This window comes from Bidens hawaiensis, unplaced genomic scaffold (genome assembly GCF_021521415.1).
Source record: "Bidens hawaiensis isolate Kalapana, Puna unplaced genomic scaffold, B.hawaiensis_p1.1 tig00025981_1, whole genome shotgun sequence".
Lineage (NCBI taxonomy): Eukaryota > Viridiplantae > Streptophyta > Magnoliopsida > Asterales > Asteraceae > Bidens > Bidens hawaiensis.
In genome coordinates, this window is record NW_027494176.1 from 145,940 (window position 1) to 161,856 (window position 15,917).

At 34.6% G+C, this 15,917-nt stretch overlaps 2 protein-coding genes and 1 pseudogene across 2 annotated transcripts; 2 read left to right on the forward strand and 1 right to left on the reverse strand.

Moving 5' to 3' along the window:
• Positions 1-5,258: 5,258 nt before the first annotated feature.
• Positions 5,259-6,624, reverse strand: LOC143572641 (tyrosine/DOPA decarboxylase 5-like; the record flags this gene model as incomplete). Its single annotated transcript, XM_077057739.1, has 1 exon — positions 5,259-6,624. A coding segment is annotated over one exon (1,230 nt), but the record flags the coding sequence as incomplete, so codon positions are not given.
• Positions 6,625-6,639: 15 nt separating this feature from the next.
• On the forward strand, positions 6,640-7,452 carry LOC143572642 (tyrosine/DOPA decarboxylase 5-like; annotated as a pseudogene).
• Positions 7,453-11,986: 4,534 nt separating this feature from the next.
• LOC143572643 (boron transporter 1-like) lies at positions 11,987-12,867 on the forward strand. The gene is made up of 5 exons (XM_077057740.1): positions 11,987-12,090; positions 12,162-12,244; positions 12,344-12,536; positions 12,646-12,777; positions 12,858-12,867. Exons 1-5 carry the CDS (start codon positions 11,987-11,989, stop codon positions 12,865-12,867), a joined length of 522 nt encoding a protein of 173 aa, XP_076913855.1.
• The last annotated feature ends 3,050 nt before the right edge of the window (positions 12,868-15,917 follow it).

The window sequence follows — 15,917 nt, forward strand, 5'->3', positions numbered from 1 at the left end:
CACATGGACAACTATAAGTCGCCTTATCAAGAGTTACAAGCAAAAAGGGTCTGCAGATACTTATTCTAGACAAATATAGAAAACAAACTAACAACACAAAAAATGCTGTCTTCAAAGAGATCTTTTCTTACTTGAACTAAATGTAAATGTAATTTTGATTTCTGGTTTTCATAAACTATTTTGAATTCATACTGTGATGTTATTGATTGATTTCTACACTAAACTCCACACTATTATGTACATTAAAAAAAATTAAACAACCCGTGTAACGCACGGGCTAAAAGCTAGTTTTGTTATAATTTCCTATATCATTTTTATATATCTGAAAAGGTAGTAGAAGTAAAACTATATAATATAGAGATGATTAATGTGTATTTTATACATATTTTGAGTTGTGAATTATTTATGCTTAAGTATTAAGTATGTAAAATTATCATGTATAATATATTAGTAGTGTTTTATTATAAAACAACTTACTCGTTATGTGAAGCTCTTCTCTTGCATCTAGTATTCCGACTTTCGAGACCTAAAAGCCTCAGAACGCCTCACGCTTTTAATATCATGGTCTTGATTCGGGTAGTTTGAACTTATAAGTACCATATGTAGTCCGTATGTCTTAGTATATAATTTGTTTAGCAAAAAAATATACCATTTAATGCAAATTTTAGCCCAACCTAGTCTGACACTAGCCAATATAACTTGACTCCAACCAATATATTCTATTTTCCCTCATTGACTAAGGATCCTGGATTTAATACGAGTTATAATTATCTATAAACTAGTACACACCATGGAGAAAGTTCTCAATTAGAACATATCATGGAGCAAGTTCTCAACGACACATGGTTTTTTTCTTTATGAGGGACAGAAAAACCTTTAGACTGAACGTGGAGCAAGTTCTCAATAACATTCATTTCAAATTTAAACGTTTTATTCATATGCTTGGACTAGAATAAAAATATAATAAATAACGTTCAAATCGGTCATTGGTTTGATTTCACCATTAATTTTTTTCATTTACTTTTGGCCGGTCGTTTACACTTTTCAAATGTTCGTTTCAGTTTTCGACGACAAAAACCGGTTAATAACGATTTAACCCACGGTTTAATTTAAAAACCATCAAAATCAAACCAGATCGCAAATGCCTCTACGTAAAATGTTATTTTTTTTTAAATTTAAAAAACTATAACAATATGATAGTCAAATTAAAGAGAAAAACATGCTCGTTTTTATTGTGTAATTTCTTTAAAAAAATATTAGCGCATGAAAAAGTTATTAATGTTTAAAAATCACGAGGGAAGTTGAGTTAAAAATGAAAATAAAAGTCACAAAAGAGTGAAAGATCAAGGATCATAGTTGTAACAAATTTTAAAATTTACAAAAATTAAGTAAAGTGAAGGGGTTAATGTTGTAAATATTACTTAAGTAACCGCATTTAACTTTTTAGTGGACAAGTTTGCCCATGCTCTAGATGTATTAAAGGTTGTACCATATCTTGAATAATTTATAAATCCCTTAAATCTAAAGTGTCTTAATTTGCTCTTCTTTCATACATTATATATAGTATAGATAAATATTGATGGTTAGTATCTATATACCAGCATACACAACTAAAAAAAAATAAATTAAATAATGATGATTAGGGTTGTGCATCAATCATATTATCTATATAGATAAATATCAAATTTTGGTGTCATAACTTCTTTTAGAAACCTACTATTTTAGTATTTATAATTTTAGTTTCATCAATGAAATAAATTTGTTAGTGAAGGTGTGTTGGCTAAAGTGTCTTTTTGCTAACTTTCTTTGTGTTGAGTTGCCAAAGGTTCAAACCTTGGTTCCTTCATATGGATATTTTTTTCTTTTTCTTATCTTAAATTGTTTTAATTTTGGTGGGTTATAACATCACTTTTTTTTGCCTTTCAATTTATATTCTTTTTTGAAAGTTTTTTTAAGTATAATAATTTGAGGAAATTTTGTTTTAGATTTAGTTTCGGTATCGTAACAAATTTAAGCCCCGCCAACTAAAAAGGGCAACGCCTTATATAAGATAAATATTGAACGGTGGTGCCACGGAATTTACCTTTGCAATCTTACATGCACTTAAAATGCAATAATACCTGACCTAAAATAATGACATATCGCTTGTATGGATGGTTATTGCTAGGAAGATAAACATTACCTTTAATTCAATCACCGTGTGTTCGAGTCTTCGTTGTGATATCTTTTTGCAGCAAAAAGCAATTTGTTTGATCTTTCTTAGATAATTAGGTGGAGAAGTAATTTCCTGAGGCGTGGCCGAGACACGTTTCGGTATCACTTACTATTTTGATTATGTTTTACTTTGTTGCCCATTTTGATATACTTTGTGTTTGTTCTTTTTCAATAACAATTATAACCGAAACCAACTGAACTCGCGTTGACTCCCCATCACAACGCCCATGTTATATCAACTGAATAAATGTCGTTTTAAGTATGTTATTTTTTTTGTATCATATGTTGTATGAATTCTTTTTTGTTTTAGTTTCGCCATAGTAATATTGAACGTAACTGAAACCAACCGAATTCGGGTCACAACTCCCGGTTTTACCGATCGAATAACCTGTGATTCAAGTATGTTTATTTATGGTTTTTTTTTGTTTTGGTTTCAGTATCATAACAAACGTAACCAAAAATATTGACAAGTGAATCATGAGTTTTTTAAAATTTTTAATTTTAGTGCTTTCTGTTTTTAGTTTTTTAAGTAATTTGACGTCTTTTTTGCTTTATATATGTAAATATTTTGTCTTTCTTTTCTTTTTAGTTCCGGCGCCGTAACAAAAAAAATTGAAACCGACCTAATTCGTATTGACTCGCTGTCATCAAACACGGTTTATTGCTCGAATAAATATCCTTTTAAATATGTTATTGTTTTGTATCATAAGTTATACGAGTATCATGGGTGTTAATTTTCAGGTTTAGTGCCAGTACTGTAACGAAACAAACCGATACCAACTGTATTTTGTCGTTTTGATCATAATTGTACGTGTGGCGATACTGTTTTAGTTGCACACAGATGTATTTTTGGATTTATTGTTGTTGCCTTTACGAACTTAAATGATACCAACCGAACTTGTGAAATTGCTCTGTCGTCGCAACGCGGCGGTACTCAACTAGTTATCAATTATTATCTAACATAATTTACAAGTTTGGTGCCGCTAAGTCGCCATTGGGCCACTTGGCGGCACCTTACTTGTCCACACCATTTTGTTTTTTGTTTTTGCTTTTGTTTTTCGTTTTGTTAGTGTGACGAAAACTGACCCAATTTGCATAGACTCAACGTCCGAGACCGGCAACGCTTAGTTTTACCAACACCCGAGTTTACCGACCGAAACCACCCGACTGGTCCACTCAATTTTATATATATTTTTTTTCCTTTTTTAGCCCTGATACAGTAACGTACATAGCCGAAACCGACCGAATTCGTGTCCGGTTACCGCCTCAATGCCCGGACTGACAACGCTTGAGTTTTACCACCGTTCGGGTAAACTGACCAAACAAACTTCGTTTTAAATAACTTATTCTTTTTATATGTTAATTTGACAAAAATATATTTTTTGGACGCTAAGGTTTTACCAATGGTGTCTATATCGTAAAGAACGTAAACGAAATTAATTGAATTCACATCAACTTACCGACGTAACGCTAGGGTTTTACCAAAACCCAGGTTTCAACGTTGAGGTTTTTTCTAATCGCCCCGGCGCAACACGCCGAGTGAAAATCTAGTATAGTATAATTAAGAAGTTTGGTGTCACAATTTTTTTTTGAATATTATATTTTTTTGTTTTGCTTTTTATAAACCATTTTGATGTTTAACAAATTGAGATATCTTTGTGCGTTGGTTGTTGCTAGGATTGTTAATTCTTAGGAAAATGAGGGAAGTCATTGGCATCTAGGTTCGAGGCATGCTTGAAGCACACTAAAACAACAATCTTTTCTTTAAACATGGTTTTTTTGTTTTATGTTGTTTTTTTAGTTATTTTATGTGTTCTTTTTAATATGCTAACATGAATAAGAGTTTTGGTTACGCAAGTACTTCATTTGGCTACTTGTGTTGCGTGTTTATATAAATAACAGTCTGGCGGCATCTTATTGGTGAGAACAATTTTTAAATTTGTTTTAGTTCAAACGTAACGAAAACTGATTGAATGCCAATTTTGTAACAAATGTGACGGAAACCGGCCGGATTCACATAGACTCACGCCTTTTGTTTTAGTTCAGAAACCAAAATAAACTTGACGAAAAACCGACCAAATTTGGGTAGACGCCACATCGTCGGGGATCGATAACGGTCTTGTTTTACCAACACTCGAGTTTTGTCAACCAACGCCACCCCATCGGGCCACCTCATTTTTTTATTTTTTTTTTATTTATGGATTTAGTTCCGGTACAATATCGCATGTAACCGATACGACCTAATTCACTTTGACTTACCGCCTCAACGCTTAGGTTTTACTACCGCCCGAATTTTACCAACCTGCTCCGGCGCAACATGCCGGGTTAAACCCTGGTAGATATATAAAGGAGAAGTTTGGCACCGCTAACTAAGTGGCGACACCAAACTTCTACATACCACTTTGATTTTTTTTTTGTATTGGTAGTATTGCGAACATAATGAAAACCGACATAACGTCAATTTTTGTTCATGTAACGAAAACGGACTGAATTCGTGTAAACTCACTGCATCAACATCCGGGACTGGAAATGCTAGGTTTTTTATGCCATTTGGTTTTTTTGTTTTATTTCCGGTACCATAATAAAAGTAACGAAAACCGACCGGATGCCAGTTTTCTTTTTTATTTTTTGTTTTAGTGCCTGAACCATAACGAACGAGAAGAAACCGACCAAATTCGCATAATGTCACTGCCTTTTGTTTTAGTTCCAGTACCACCGTAACGAAAACCGACCAACTGTCATTTTTGTTTTAGTTCTGGTATCGTAAGAAACCAACTGGATTCATGTCGACTAATCATCTCAACGCTCGAGACTGACAACGCTTGAGTTTTACCACCACCAGATTTTACCGACTTGCCCGACGCAACACGCTGGGTAAATTCCTAGTTTACTATATTAATCTGTTATGTGTAAATGAAAAGCATTTAATTTTGGTTAAACTCATGTGTTCGGTTCATTTATGGTTTGTTTAATCAGAAACCTACATTTTTGGATTCTTATATGTTGTTCACAACTTTTGGATCATTACGTGATAATTCGACACATGATTATTTGAACGACAAAATCACATTATTTTATATATATTCAATACTAGATCCATTTGAAAAACACTACACGAAAAGCAAGAGAATTTGAGTACAAATTACTGTAGTGGTGCAACTTATTTAATATTGGCATATATTAGGTAATAGCTAGCAAACGACTTGCATGCTCTTGCACCATGTCCCATAGCATATTAACATGCTTCTCCTCAACAAGGGTTGCACCAATTGCAACCCGAATCACGTAGACTCCTATCACCGCATGCGTCATGTAAACTAAACCCGACCCATTTAACGATTCCAAGAGAGACTGCGTCAAACGATTAGAATCTTCATCGCTACTATCGTTAGCCAAAGGCGACACCCTAAAACACACGGTCGCAAAGTTTCTAGGAACCACAACTTCAAATCTCTTGTCAGTTAACAAAAGTGCTTCAAAATGCTCAGCCAATTTCACATGTTTCCTTATAATTTCTCGTAGGCCGGTCACTCCATAGCTTCTTATCACCATCCATAACTTCATGGCTCTAAACCGACGACTAAGCGCAATCTGCCAGTCTTTGTAGTCCACCACTTCCTTAGTATCACTTGCATTATTCTTCAACAGTTCAGGATCACTAGAAAGAGCCTTTGTAAGATCGGTTCGATCTTTAACCCAAAGACAACAACAATCTAAAGTGGTCAAGAACCATTTGTGCGGGTTAAAACTGAAGGAGCTTGCGCCTTCTACCCCATCAAGAAAGTGACGAAACTCTGGGCATATGCATGCGCTTCCCGCGTAAGCAGCATCCACATGAACCCACATATGGAATCGTTTCGCAATCTCACTCAAGCTATACAACGGATCCACTGCCGTCGTTGGTGTTGTCCCTAATGTGAGACACACGTATAGTGGGATCAAACCGGCTTTAACATCCGCTTCAATCGCCTTTAATAATGCATCCGGAGACAATTGAAAATTCATGGACTTCTTCGTTTGGACTGTTCGAACGTTGTTCGGACTAATGCCAACAACTTGACAAGATTTTTGAAGAGAAAAATGTGTCTGGTCAGAGCAATAAACAACAAGCTTACACAAAGCTTCTCTTGTTGTCCCAAATTGATTTAACTTATTCTCTCTAGCAGCAATGAGTGTGCACACAAAGCTTTCACATGTACTCCCATGAATGACACCCCCTCCACCACTCGAAAACGAGAACGATTTAGGAAGTTGAAGAAGCTTCAAAAGCCACTCCATGACAACCATCTCGAGCTCGGTGGCAGCAGGAGAAGCCAACCAGTTAAACCCTACGGTGTTAAACCTGCTAAGAAGCATTTCGCCTAGAAAGTTTCCGGTGCTTCCATTCGACTGGAAATTTCCAGTTTCCGAGAAATTTCCAGTCGAATGGAAGCACCGGAAACTTTCTAGGCGATTGAAGCGGATGTTAAAGCCGGTTTGATCCCACTATACGTGTGTCTCACATTAGGGACAACACCAACGACGGCAGTGGATCCGTTGTATAGCTTGAGTGAGATTGCGAAACGATTCCATATGTGGGTTCATGTGGATTCTGCTTACGCGGGAAGCGCATGCATATGCCCAGAGTTTCGTCACTTTCTTGATGGGGTAGAAGGCGCAAGCTCCTTCAGTTTTAACCCGCACAAATGGTTCTTGACCACTTTAGATTGTTGTTGTCTTTGGGTTAAAGATCGAACCGATCTTACAAAGGCTCTTTCTAGTGATCCTGAACTGTTGAAGAATAATGCAAGTGATACTAAGGAAGTGGTGGACTACAAAGACTGGCAGATTGCGCTTAGTCGTCGGTTTAGAGCCATGAAGTTATGGATGGTGATAAGAAGCTATGGAGTGACCGGCCTACGAGAAATTATAAGGAAACATGTGAAATTGGCTGAGCATTTTGAAGCACTTTTGTTAACTGACAAGAGATTTGAAGTTGTGGTTCCTAGAAACTTTGCGACCGTGTGTTTTAGGGTGTCGCCTTTGGCTAACGATAGTAGCGATGAAGATTCTAATCGTTTTACGCAGTCTCTCTTGGAATCGTTAAATGGGTCGGGTTTAGTTTACATGACGCATGCGGTGATAGGAGTCTACGTGATTCGGGTTGCAATTGGTGCAACCCTTGTTGAGGAGAAGCATGTTAATACGCTATGGGACATGGTGCAAGAGCATGCAAGTCGTTTGCTAGCTATTACCTAATATATGCCGTCGGGTTGCGATGGCGCTGATTCGGGCATTGTTTTAGTGAGATAGCCGGGTTCGACTTGGCTACACACGGGATATTTTTCGATGTTGGAGTAGTAATCGGCTAAGAAATCAACCACCAAATGGGCTTGTCTCCTGAACTCCTCAGGGTCTAAAGGGTTCGTCATGCTAATTGCTTCAACAACATTGCAGCTACCCATTTTGTTACAAGGTAAATAAATATTAATATTATTTGTGTTTATTATATTTTATATGAGACATAGGGCTTTTATATAGACAATCGGATTCATGTAAAGACAATTTTAATAAATGCCACACGGTTTTATCAGCAAGGCCAAACTCACTAGCTACCACACAATTTCAAAGAAGTTTTAGTGATACATATTAAAAACATGACGAACTAGTATATAGAAATGTCGGGCCGGTTTTATTATTAGACAATCCGTGGTGTTATATATTTGAAGACGTTTTCAGCCAAAGTTTTTGATTTGGCGTTTTGTATATAATGTTCATGGCTAAGCGTTTCGTGATAGAGAGGTAGAGAGAGAAGGAGGGGAAAGAAGTTTCTTCTAGACAGTTTCTCACTACACCTTATTTTTGCAAAAGGTTGAAAAAACTTACTGGACGCCACATGACGAAAGATATCATGGTCTTTTATATTTAAAGGTATATTTCATAGAAAAAGTGTTAGATATGCTCTAGCAAACATGTAGAGGAAACTAAAATAATAGAAAATTCATTGTGAAGTCATAATTTGTTTCAAATGTAAACAAGTATTGGTATACTTAATTATAATAAAACAGGTATTCGAAAAAATCAATCAATTTTTAATAGATTTTATAATGGTTTTTTAGAGTTTTAGCTGGCCATATACGAGTCAACCATTTAATTACTCGATTGTTGATCACCCAAGATTTTCTTAACTTTGGTAAAGATAAATTTATATTTGTTGTATTGGAAAAGCGAAAATCAAATAAGAGAATGAGTATTGAATTCAATTAACCACTATAATTTATTCTTTCTAAATGATTATTAAGGGTTAATTATCTTTTCGTGACAGTCATTATCTCAAGAACCTCATTATAGTTTTAACGCTTGCAAGTGCGAGGCATCATTAATTATACGTGACTCAGCCAAACCCAGGCCGAAACTTCTAATGGCGCGCGATTTAATCCGATTTAACACATCTACTATGTGTATACGCCAAACAAAATTATTATTACAGCAAAATGAATTTTGGGATCAAACTCGTAACAAAAGTTCTCGTGGTCAGGATAAAACCCAAACTAATAACAATGCATAGATAATAAGAAAACTCGATCTGGTCATATAAAGAATCCTTAGATCTAATACCACCCAAACTTTTTTGAGCCTTTCTTTTCTTCTAACAAACTAATAGTTGGAGGATATTGATAGAAGTATGATTACGTGAGAGGAGAAAAAATGAATGAGTGAATATTATTAAAACGTTTGCCTTGTTTATATATTGGTTTAAAGTTAATTAACTTTCGTTTAACTGATTTTAAATTTCATCACAGCCAAGGAAGGTAGGGATATTAGCTTAGAGGCCGGAGATGGAACGGATACCGGTTTCAATCACCTTAGCGAGGTGCAACGTAGTAATTGAATGGTATGGTGTCCGGTGTGTAGGGAAGCGAACGAAACCGCGAAACATTTGTTGGTATCTTGCAAGTTTGCTCAAGCGGTATGCCATGGTTATTCAAGCGGCTTTTTCTACACGCGATATCTTGGAGTTACACATATCTTGGAGTTTGTTTTATATTATTCGATCTAATATTTAAATATTTATTTGGATTTTTATTTTTATTTATTATAAGAAATTTAATAATATACTTTGGGTTTTTTTGGATGAAAGAGTTTCACAAATAAATAAGTTGTTATAACCTGGTTTAAAAGCTATGGGTTTGGTGAGACACTGAGACCCATGACCTGCTTATTTTTTTTATACTATAAAATTATTTTTTAATTATAAATAATATTTTCTTTAATTGGATATTAATTTTGTGAGACCCATACCCGTGAATTCGGGTCAAATGCATAAGAAACCTCAATTAAAAATAAAACAGTCTGATAGTTTAAGAGAATGTAATGGTGTTTCGTTTATATATATTTAAGATGTGAGAGAAGAAGAGAGAAAGTGAGACCACAATGTTGCTCCTCAAGTTTGTAGACAAGGACTTCACTTCACAGCCACAACAACGAAGTTTGTCAAACCTTTGTCTATATGATATTGTGATGTCACATAAATCCAAACTTTGGAATATGAAGCTTGTTGTGAATGCTCTAAACTTATGACAATTCTGTTAATATTTAAATAAGAAAAAAAATCCTTTAAACTTTTGAAACAAATTGGTGATAATTTCGTATACAACGTGAAGCAATTTTTTATTACTTTTAAGTGTGAGGGCAATCAAATTGATTGATTAAATTGATTTTTGAGTAAATCATAAACTATAAGGTTCTTGATTAAATTGGAAGTACGCTATCGACCCATTGCGTGTTTTCATGCTTTTAGGCTATACGAAGTGGTCCCGGATTCCATTTCCCTCAATTTTTTTTCTAAAAACGGAGAGGACCGGGGGGGTTGTGGGTTTCTCGGATCCATTTTCTCCCACTTTCTCCCAACTTCTACAACTTTCTACCTTGCCCCCCCCCCCCACCACCAAATTTTTTCACATAAACCGATGAGTACTTCATTGATTTCGATGAAACATCATTCAGGAGAAAGCGGAGGACGGTGTTTCCACCCGATCCTGTTTTTCCCACCACCTCCCTACGGCTCCCACTCTGTGTGTTCTTGTGGTTAAAACCAACTTAGAACACTTCTAAATTGCACAAATATATATATATATATATATATATATATATATATATATATATATATATATATATATGCAATTATTTGAATCAAAATTGATTGGGGTATGACGGATATAGGTTGAAGTTTTTTTGATGGAACACATTAACACAAATGGGTGAAAATGCAATGGAATGTGAACATAATGATGTTTAAACATTAGGGAACTTCTTTTCTAGGCAATCCAACTATTACATGAACATAATTAGGTGTTTTGATTAAATTACTCTAACCAAGAACTATATGAATTTTGAATGACTTCATATTAAATTATTTAATTTTATTGAAAGTGTCTTGTGATAATTCTTCTTCTTCTCTTTCTTATTTTTATTATTATTTATTTATTTTTTGTAATCGAACAAACACATAAATATGTTAATGAGAAAAAGGTTTGTAAATATTTAATGAGTAAAATGTAACCAAACGTAATGAATTACAACTTGGAGATGGATTTTGATGGAATACGTTTAAAAGTCAGTTATATGACTCAACTACGTAAATGATAAACTCGAGTGTATTTGAAGGCATTTGAGTATGAACCGTTGTAATAAGGTATCAAATAATATATATAATCTTGGTGTATTAAATGTCGTCCCTTCTAGGTTAAAAGTTCGAGTGTCACTATGGATTGTCAAATCTTTTAATTTTACACTTATGATTTAAAAATGACTAAACACGAGAAATCTTGTTTATAATATTAACACGCTATTATCTTTTTTCTTTTTAATACACTTGGTTTCTTGTTGTTGAAATCTTTTAGCAAGGTTCCACAGGTGCTCATAGTAATTTTTAGCCTCTAAGATCGAAAGCTTTGTTTTTAATACCTATAATTGCTTTTGCTATTAAAATGAGTTATAATACAACTTGTTTTCTGGTTACCTGTCGTATTTTATCGTTTGTCTTTGGTAAATATTCAAATACGACTCAATTTAGTTTATAAATTAAAGAGAATAAAAATATAATAATAAAATAAACTAGTTGTTTCTCATACTTTGCTATACGTGTAGTTTAATTATTATTAAGTTACTTTCATAATATTTAAACAAAACCATTACGGCATTCATCCATCGGGTCTGCACCGTCGAACGGCATCACGCACAACCATCGTCCTCCGGCAGGCAAATGCATGCCTGATCATATCGTATCATGTCATAGCGTATTAATTTTGTCGACGTAAATATCTCCGGTAAACATCCGGCCTGTTAACTTATTGTTATTAATTCATTCATACGCACATGAATGCCTCATGCATGTATCTATATCTATATTCAGATGGATGTTTTGTTCTAAACTTGCATGTTTTGTTTGTACGTATATGCATGTCCATGCAGATGCATATATAACAAACATTAATTAATTAATTAGCTTGCTAGGGTTCTAATGTTAGCAGCTAGGGCAATTTAGCCATCGAAAACATTTTGGGAATAAGATGGTCAAATGGACGTACATTATAGCAGAGTTTCTATCAATAAAAATTTATGTTGTATAACTTTATAGTTTTAAAATGCTTCTCATTCTTGTTATATATAACTAATTTAGCAATTAATTAGCAGTGTTAGTGTTATAATTAATAACTAAGGTCTAATGTTTAATCTGCTCCTCATATTATAGTGGTAGAGTTGCTTCCTTGATCATATATATATATGTCCAATGGATACCCCTAAAATCCCTTTTAGTGGGATTAAGAAAGATGTTCAAGGAAGATTGCAGTGTTACAAGCAAGATTGGGTTGGGGCACTCGGTTCAGGCGCCAGGTATCTCGTTTTCATGCAGATTAGTATTTGGATATCATGCAGATTAACAAGTTAATAATAATCTTTTCTAGGATATTAGCTCCAACAGCATACATCTTCTTTGCATCTGCCCTTCCGGTAATTGCATTCGGTGAGCAGCTAAATAAGGAAACGGGTACTGCATATATGATATATTTGTGTAATATGTTATTAATACAACATTATGCTTCTTTGTCTCAAAAGATTTTTTTTTTGTTTTTGTTTCTGAGGACAGATGATATCTTGAGTGCAGTAGAAACTCTCACTTCTACTGCGATATGTGGAATTATTCATTCAGTTTTCGGTGGACAGCCGCTTTTGATATTAGGTGTTGCGGAACCTACTGTAATAATGTACAGTTACTTGTATAGTTTTGCCAAAGAACGACCCGAGTTGGGGAAAGATCTGTTTCTAGCTTGGGCTGGATGGTATGCTCTTTTTCAGCCTTGTTTTTAATGTATAAAGTTTGATTAGTTAATTAGTTATCTATATATTACCTTTCATTTATACGATAATACATATTGTTGTTGTAATTAGGGTCTGTGTTTGGACCTCTGTGATGTTATGTGTTCTTGCAATACTCAATGCTTGCGCGCTCATCACAAGATTCACAAGGATTGCTGGAGAATTATTTGGCATGTTGATTTCTTTATGCAAGAAGCTGTTAAGGTATGCAAATCACTTGTTACTATATATTTTGTCTTTACTTTAGGAATATATGTTTAACTATGTTTATATATATATTTTAGGGAGTACTAAGTGAGTTTCATGTACCAAAAGAAGAAGATGATACAAAAGAAGAGTATCTGGTTGCTGAACTTCACTGTTATGCCCCTCATGAGTATTTGACACATTTAGCACATCATCGGGTGTGGGTGTCTTGCTTTGCATATTTTTTACAAGTAATTCATCAAAAAGTTTTAGTCCTTCAATAAAGTCAGAGGATGGTTTTTGTTTGAAAGGGAAAATATCTTCGTAAAATTTTACATCTCTAGAAAAAAACGAAGTTCTTTTTTCTAGATCCCACATTTTATACCCCTTCTTTTCAACAGAATAACCAATAAAAACACATTTGATAGATCTATAATCAAATTTATTTAAAGCATTTAAATTAGCGCAAAAAGCAAGACACCCGAAGCTTCTAAGATGTAATAAAGAAGGTTTTCTTTTAAATAACAACTCATAAGGAGATTTACCAGCAAGGACAGAAGAAGGAATCCTATTGATGAGGTAAGTAGCAGTAACACACATTCATTCCACATATTGAGGGGAAGGTTGCCCTGAACATGAGAGATCTAGCAGCATTAAGTAAATGCCTATGTTTTCGCTCAACAATGTCGTTTTGTTGAGGTGTGTAAGCACACGAGGTTTGATGTATCACCTCATTTTGTTCAAAAAAATGTTCCACTTGTTTGTTGACAAACTCAGTCCCATTATCAGACCGACAAATTTTTATTTTTTTGTCAAAATGAGTTTCAATTAGTTTGAAGAAAATTATGATTTTTTGAAAGACTTCATCCTTAGATTTTAGAAGGTAAACCCATACAGCCCGAGAATGGTCATCAACAATGTTTAAAAGTATTTGTAACCTTCTCTGCTTGTCACCCTAAATGGTCCCCATAGATCCATGTGAACAAGTTCACCTAGATCATTTGATTTGTGGTCACTTAAAGTGAATACATTTCTGGTTTGTTTAGCTTGATGACACACATCACATGGGTATGTAGATTTAATGGTATTTAGAGGAAGAACATCTTTTAGGACATGTAGAACATTTTCAGCGGGGTGACCCAACCTGTTATGCCACAATTTTGTAGATAGAGCAGCAGAGTTTGCAAAAACAGAACCATCTAAGGACTCACCCTTGTTAAAAGTGTTGACAAGTACAAACCCTCGACTTCTGGCGCATAGAGTCCTGAATATAACAGTTATCTTCAGTAAACAGGCTATAAACTTTATTGTCTTTAGCCATTGTATTAACAGAAAGGAGATTAGCGGTATATTCAGGGATAAACAACACATCTTTAAGAGTAACATGATCAGATATTTTTAGGTTGCCAATTTTAGTTATGAGAGCCTTAGTTCCATTCGGATGAGAAACAGTGAGATTAAGGTCAGAAACATCGGTACAATTAACAAGGTCCTTTTCATACGTAACCATGTGTTGGTTAGCCCCGGAATCAATGACCCAGTGTTTAGAGAAGTCCATGTTTTTAAAGCTATTTAGACATAAAAAAGTGTTCCAACCAATAGAGAAAAATAGCTTGCCTGACATATTAGAGGTTAGACCCTCACTTCCAGACTTTTCACATATCAAGGACATGATCTTGTTAACCTGCTCATGTGTAAACGGAAAATGGTTTGTTTGGGAAACATTAGCCATCTTAGGTTTATCTTGATCATTAGATTGTTGGGCTCTTTGAATATTGGTCTTCTTTTTATAATTGGGAGGGTACCCAACAATTTCAAAGCATTTATCAATGGTGTGACCAGTAAGATTGCAGTGTGAGCATTTTAGAGGTTCCCTTTTGTTAAACCTTTTTTTTAGGATCAGGGCCTCTAGAAGCAAAGGCAGTGGCATGAGTTTTTTCAGAATGGTTGAGAGATCTATGGGATTCTTCACTGGATATCAAGGCAAATGAATTTTTGACAGTAGGAAGGGGTTCTTTGTAAGAATTTGAGTTCTTAAAGGTTGGTAAACATCATCAAGCCCCATTAAAAATTTCATAAGTTTGATTCTTTGATTAAAGTTTGATAAATTAGTAGCATCATCACATGTGCACTTAGGAAGATCAATTAACTTATCATATTGCCTCCACATAAGTTTAATTTGTGATAATAGTCAGAGATGGATGAACCATTTTGACATGTGGAGTTAATTTGTCTGTGTAAGTTATAAATTATAGACCCATTTATCTTATTGTATGTTTCTTTTAACTCAGCCCAAACTTCAGAAGCAACTTTTGAAAATATTTGCCCAACATATAGTTCTTCACTTATAGAATTAAGAATCCATGACAAAACAACAGAGTTGCCTCGTTCCCATTGCATAGCAAGGGTAGGATTGTCAGTAGATTTGACACAAGTTCCATCAATGAATCCTGTTTTATTTTTGACAAGAAGAGCTAATTCCATTGAACTCGCCCATATGGAGTAATTTTCACTCCCAATAAGTTTAAGATTTATTATAGATAAGTTATTGGTGTCGGAAGAGTGAAGATACGAAGGATCAGCAAAATCAAGGTTGCTCATTCTATCAACAGCCTTTGGAGACCCGTCCATAACAACAGAATATAGGTGAGCACAAACAGATAATTATGATATCACAGAAACCCTAGGATGCCTATATGCACACATTACAGGGGATGTCTCTCCCTGTTTTTTCCAGCCAATACGTTGGTCCCTCTAACCCAGCCACAAATGCCTAATGCAGATAAAAAAAAAATAAAACAAGGGAAATTAGAAGGATCTCACAGAGATTGATGTCATGAAGAAGATGAGGCAAAAGACTTGTGTTCTCAAATTTTGAATACAGGATCAAGAGTTTAGACTTGGGTGATTAAATCCCAGGTGAGATTTTCTTTTTTCCTTGAAGTAATTCTTTTTTTAGAGCAGAAGTCAATTTGCCAATACTACAGGCCACATGAATCTGAAAGGACAAACAAACCGAGAGCCAGATGAAAGTAATATGAATCAAACAAGAAGAATAAGGTTAAACTGAAAAAAGTTTCAATTAGGTTTCTTTTCTCCAAAAAAATTAGGGCTTGTAAATATCAAACGAATAATGATTGTCAAAGGATAGCCAGGAC

What these genes read in the sequence shown, in the direction of transcription:
- LOC143572643 (XM_077057740.1), top strand. Translation starts at nt 11,987, where the DNA reads ATGGATACCCCTAAAATCCCTTTTAGTGGGATTAAGAAAGATGTTCAA. An exon ending in GCACTCGGTTCAGGCGCCAG is followed by an intron (nt 12,091 to 12,161) that starts GTATCTCGTTTT and finishes AATCTTTTCTAG; the next exon opens with GATATTAGCTCCAACAGCAT. An exon ending in GCAGCTAAATAAGGAAACGG is followed by an intron (nt 12,245 to 12,343) that starts GTACTGCATATA and finishes TTCTGAGGACAG; the next exon opens with ATGATATCTTGAGTGCAGTA.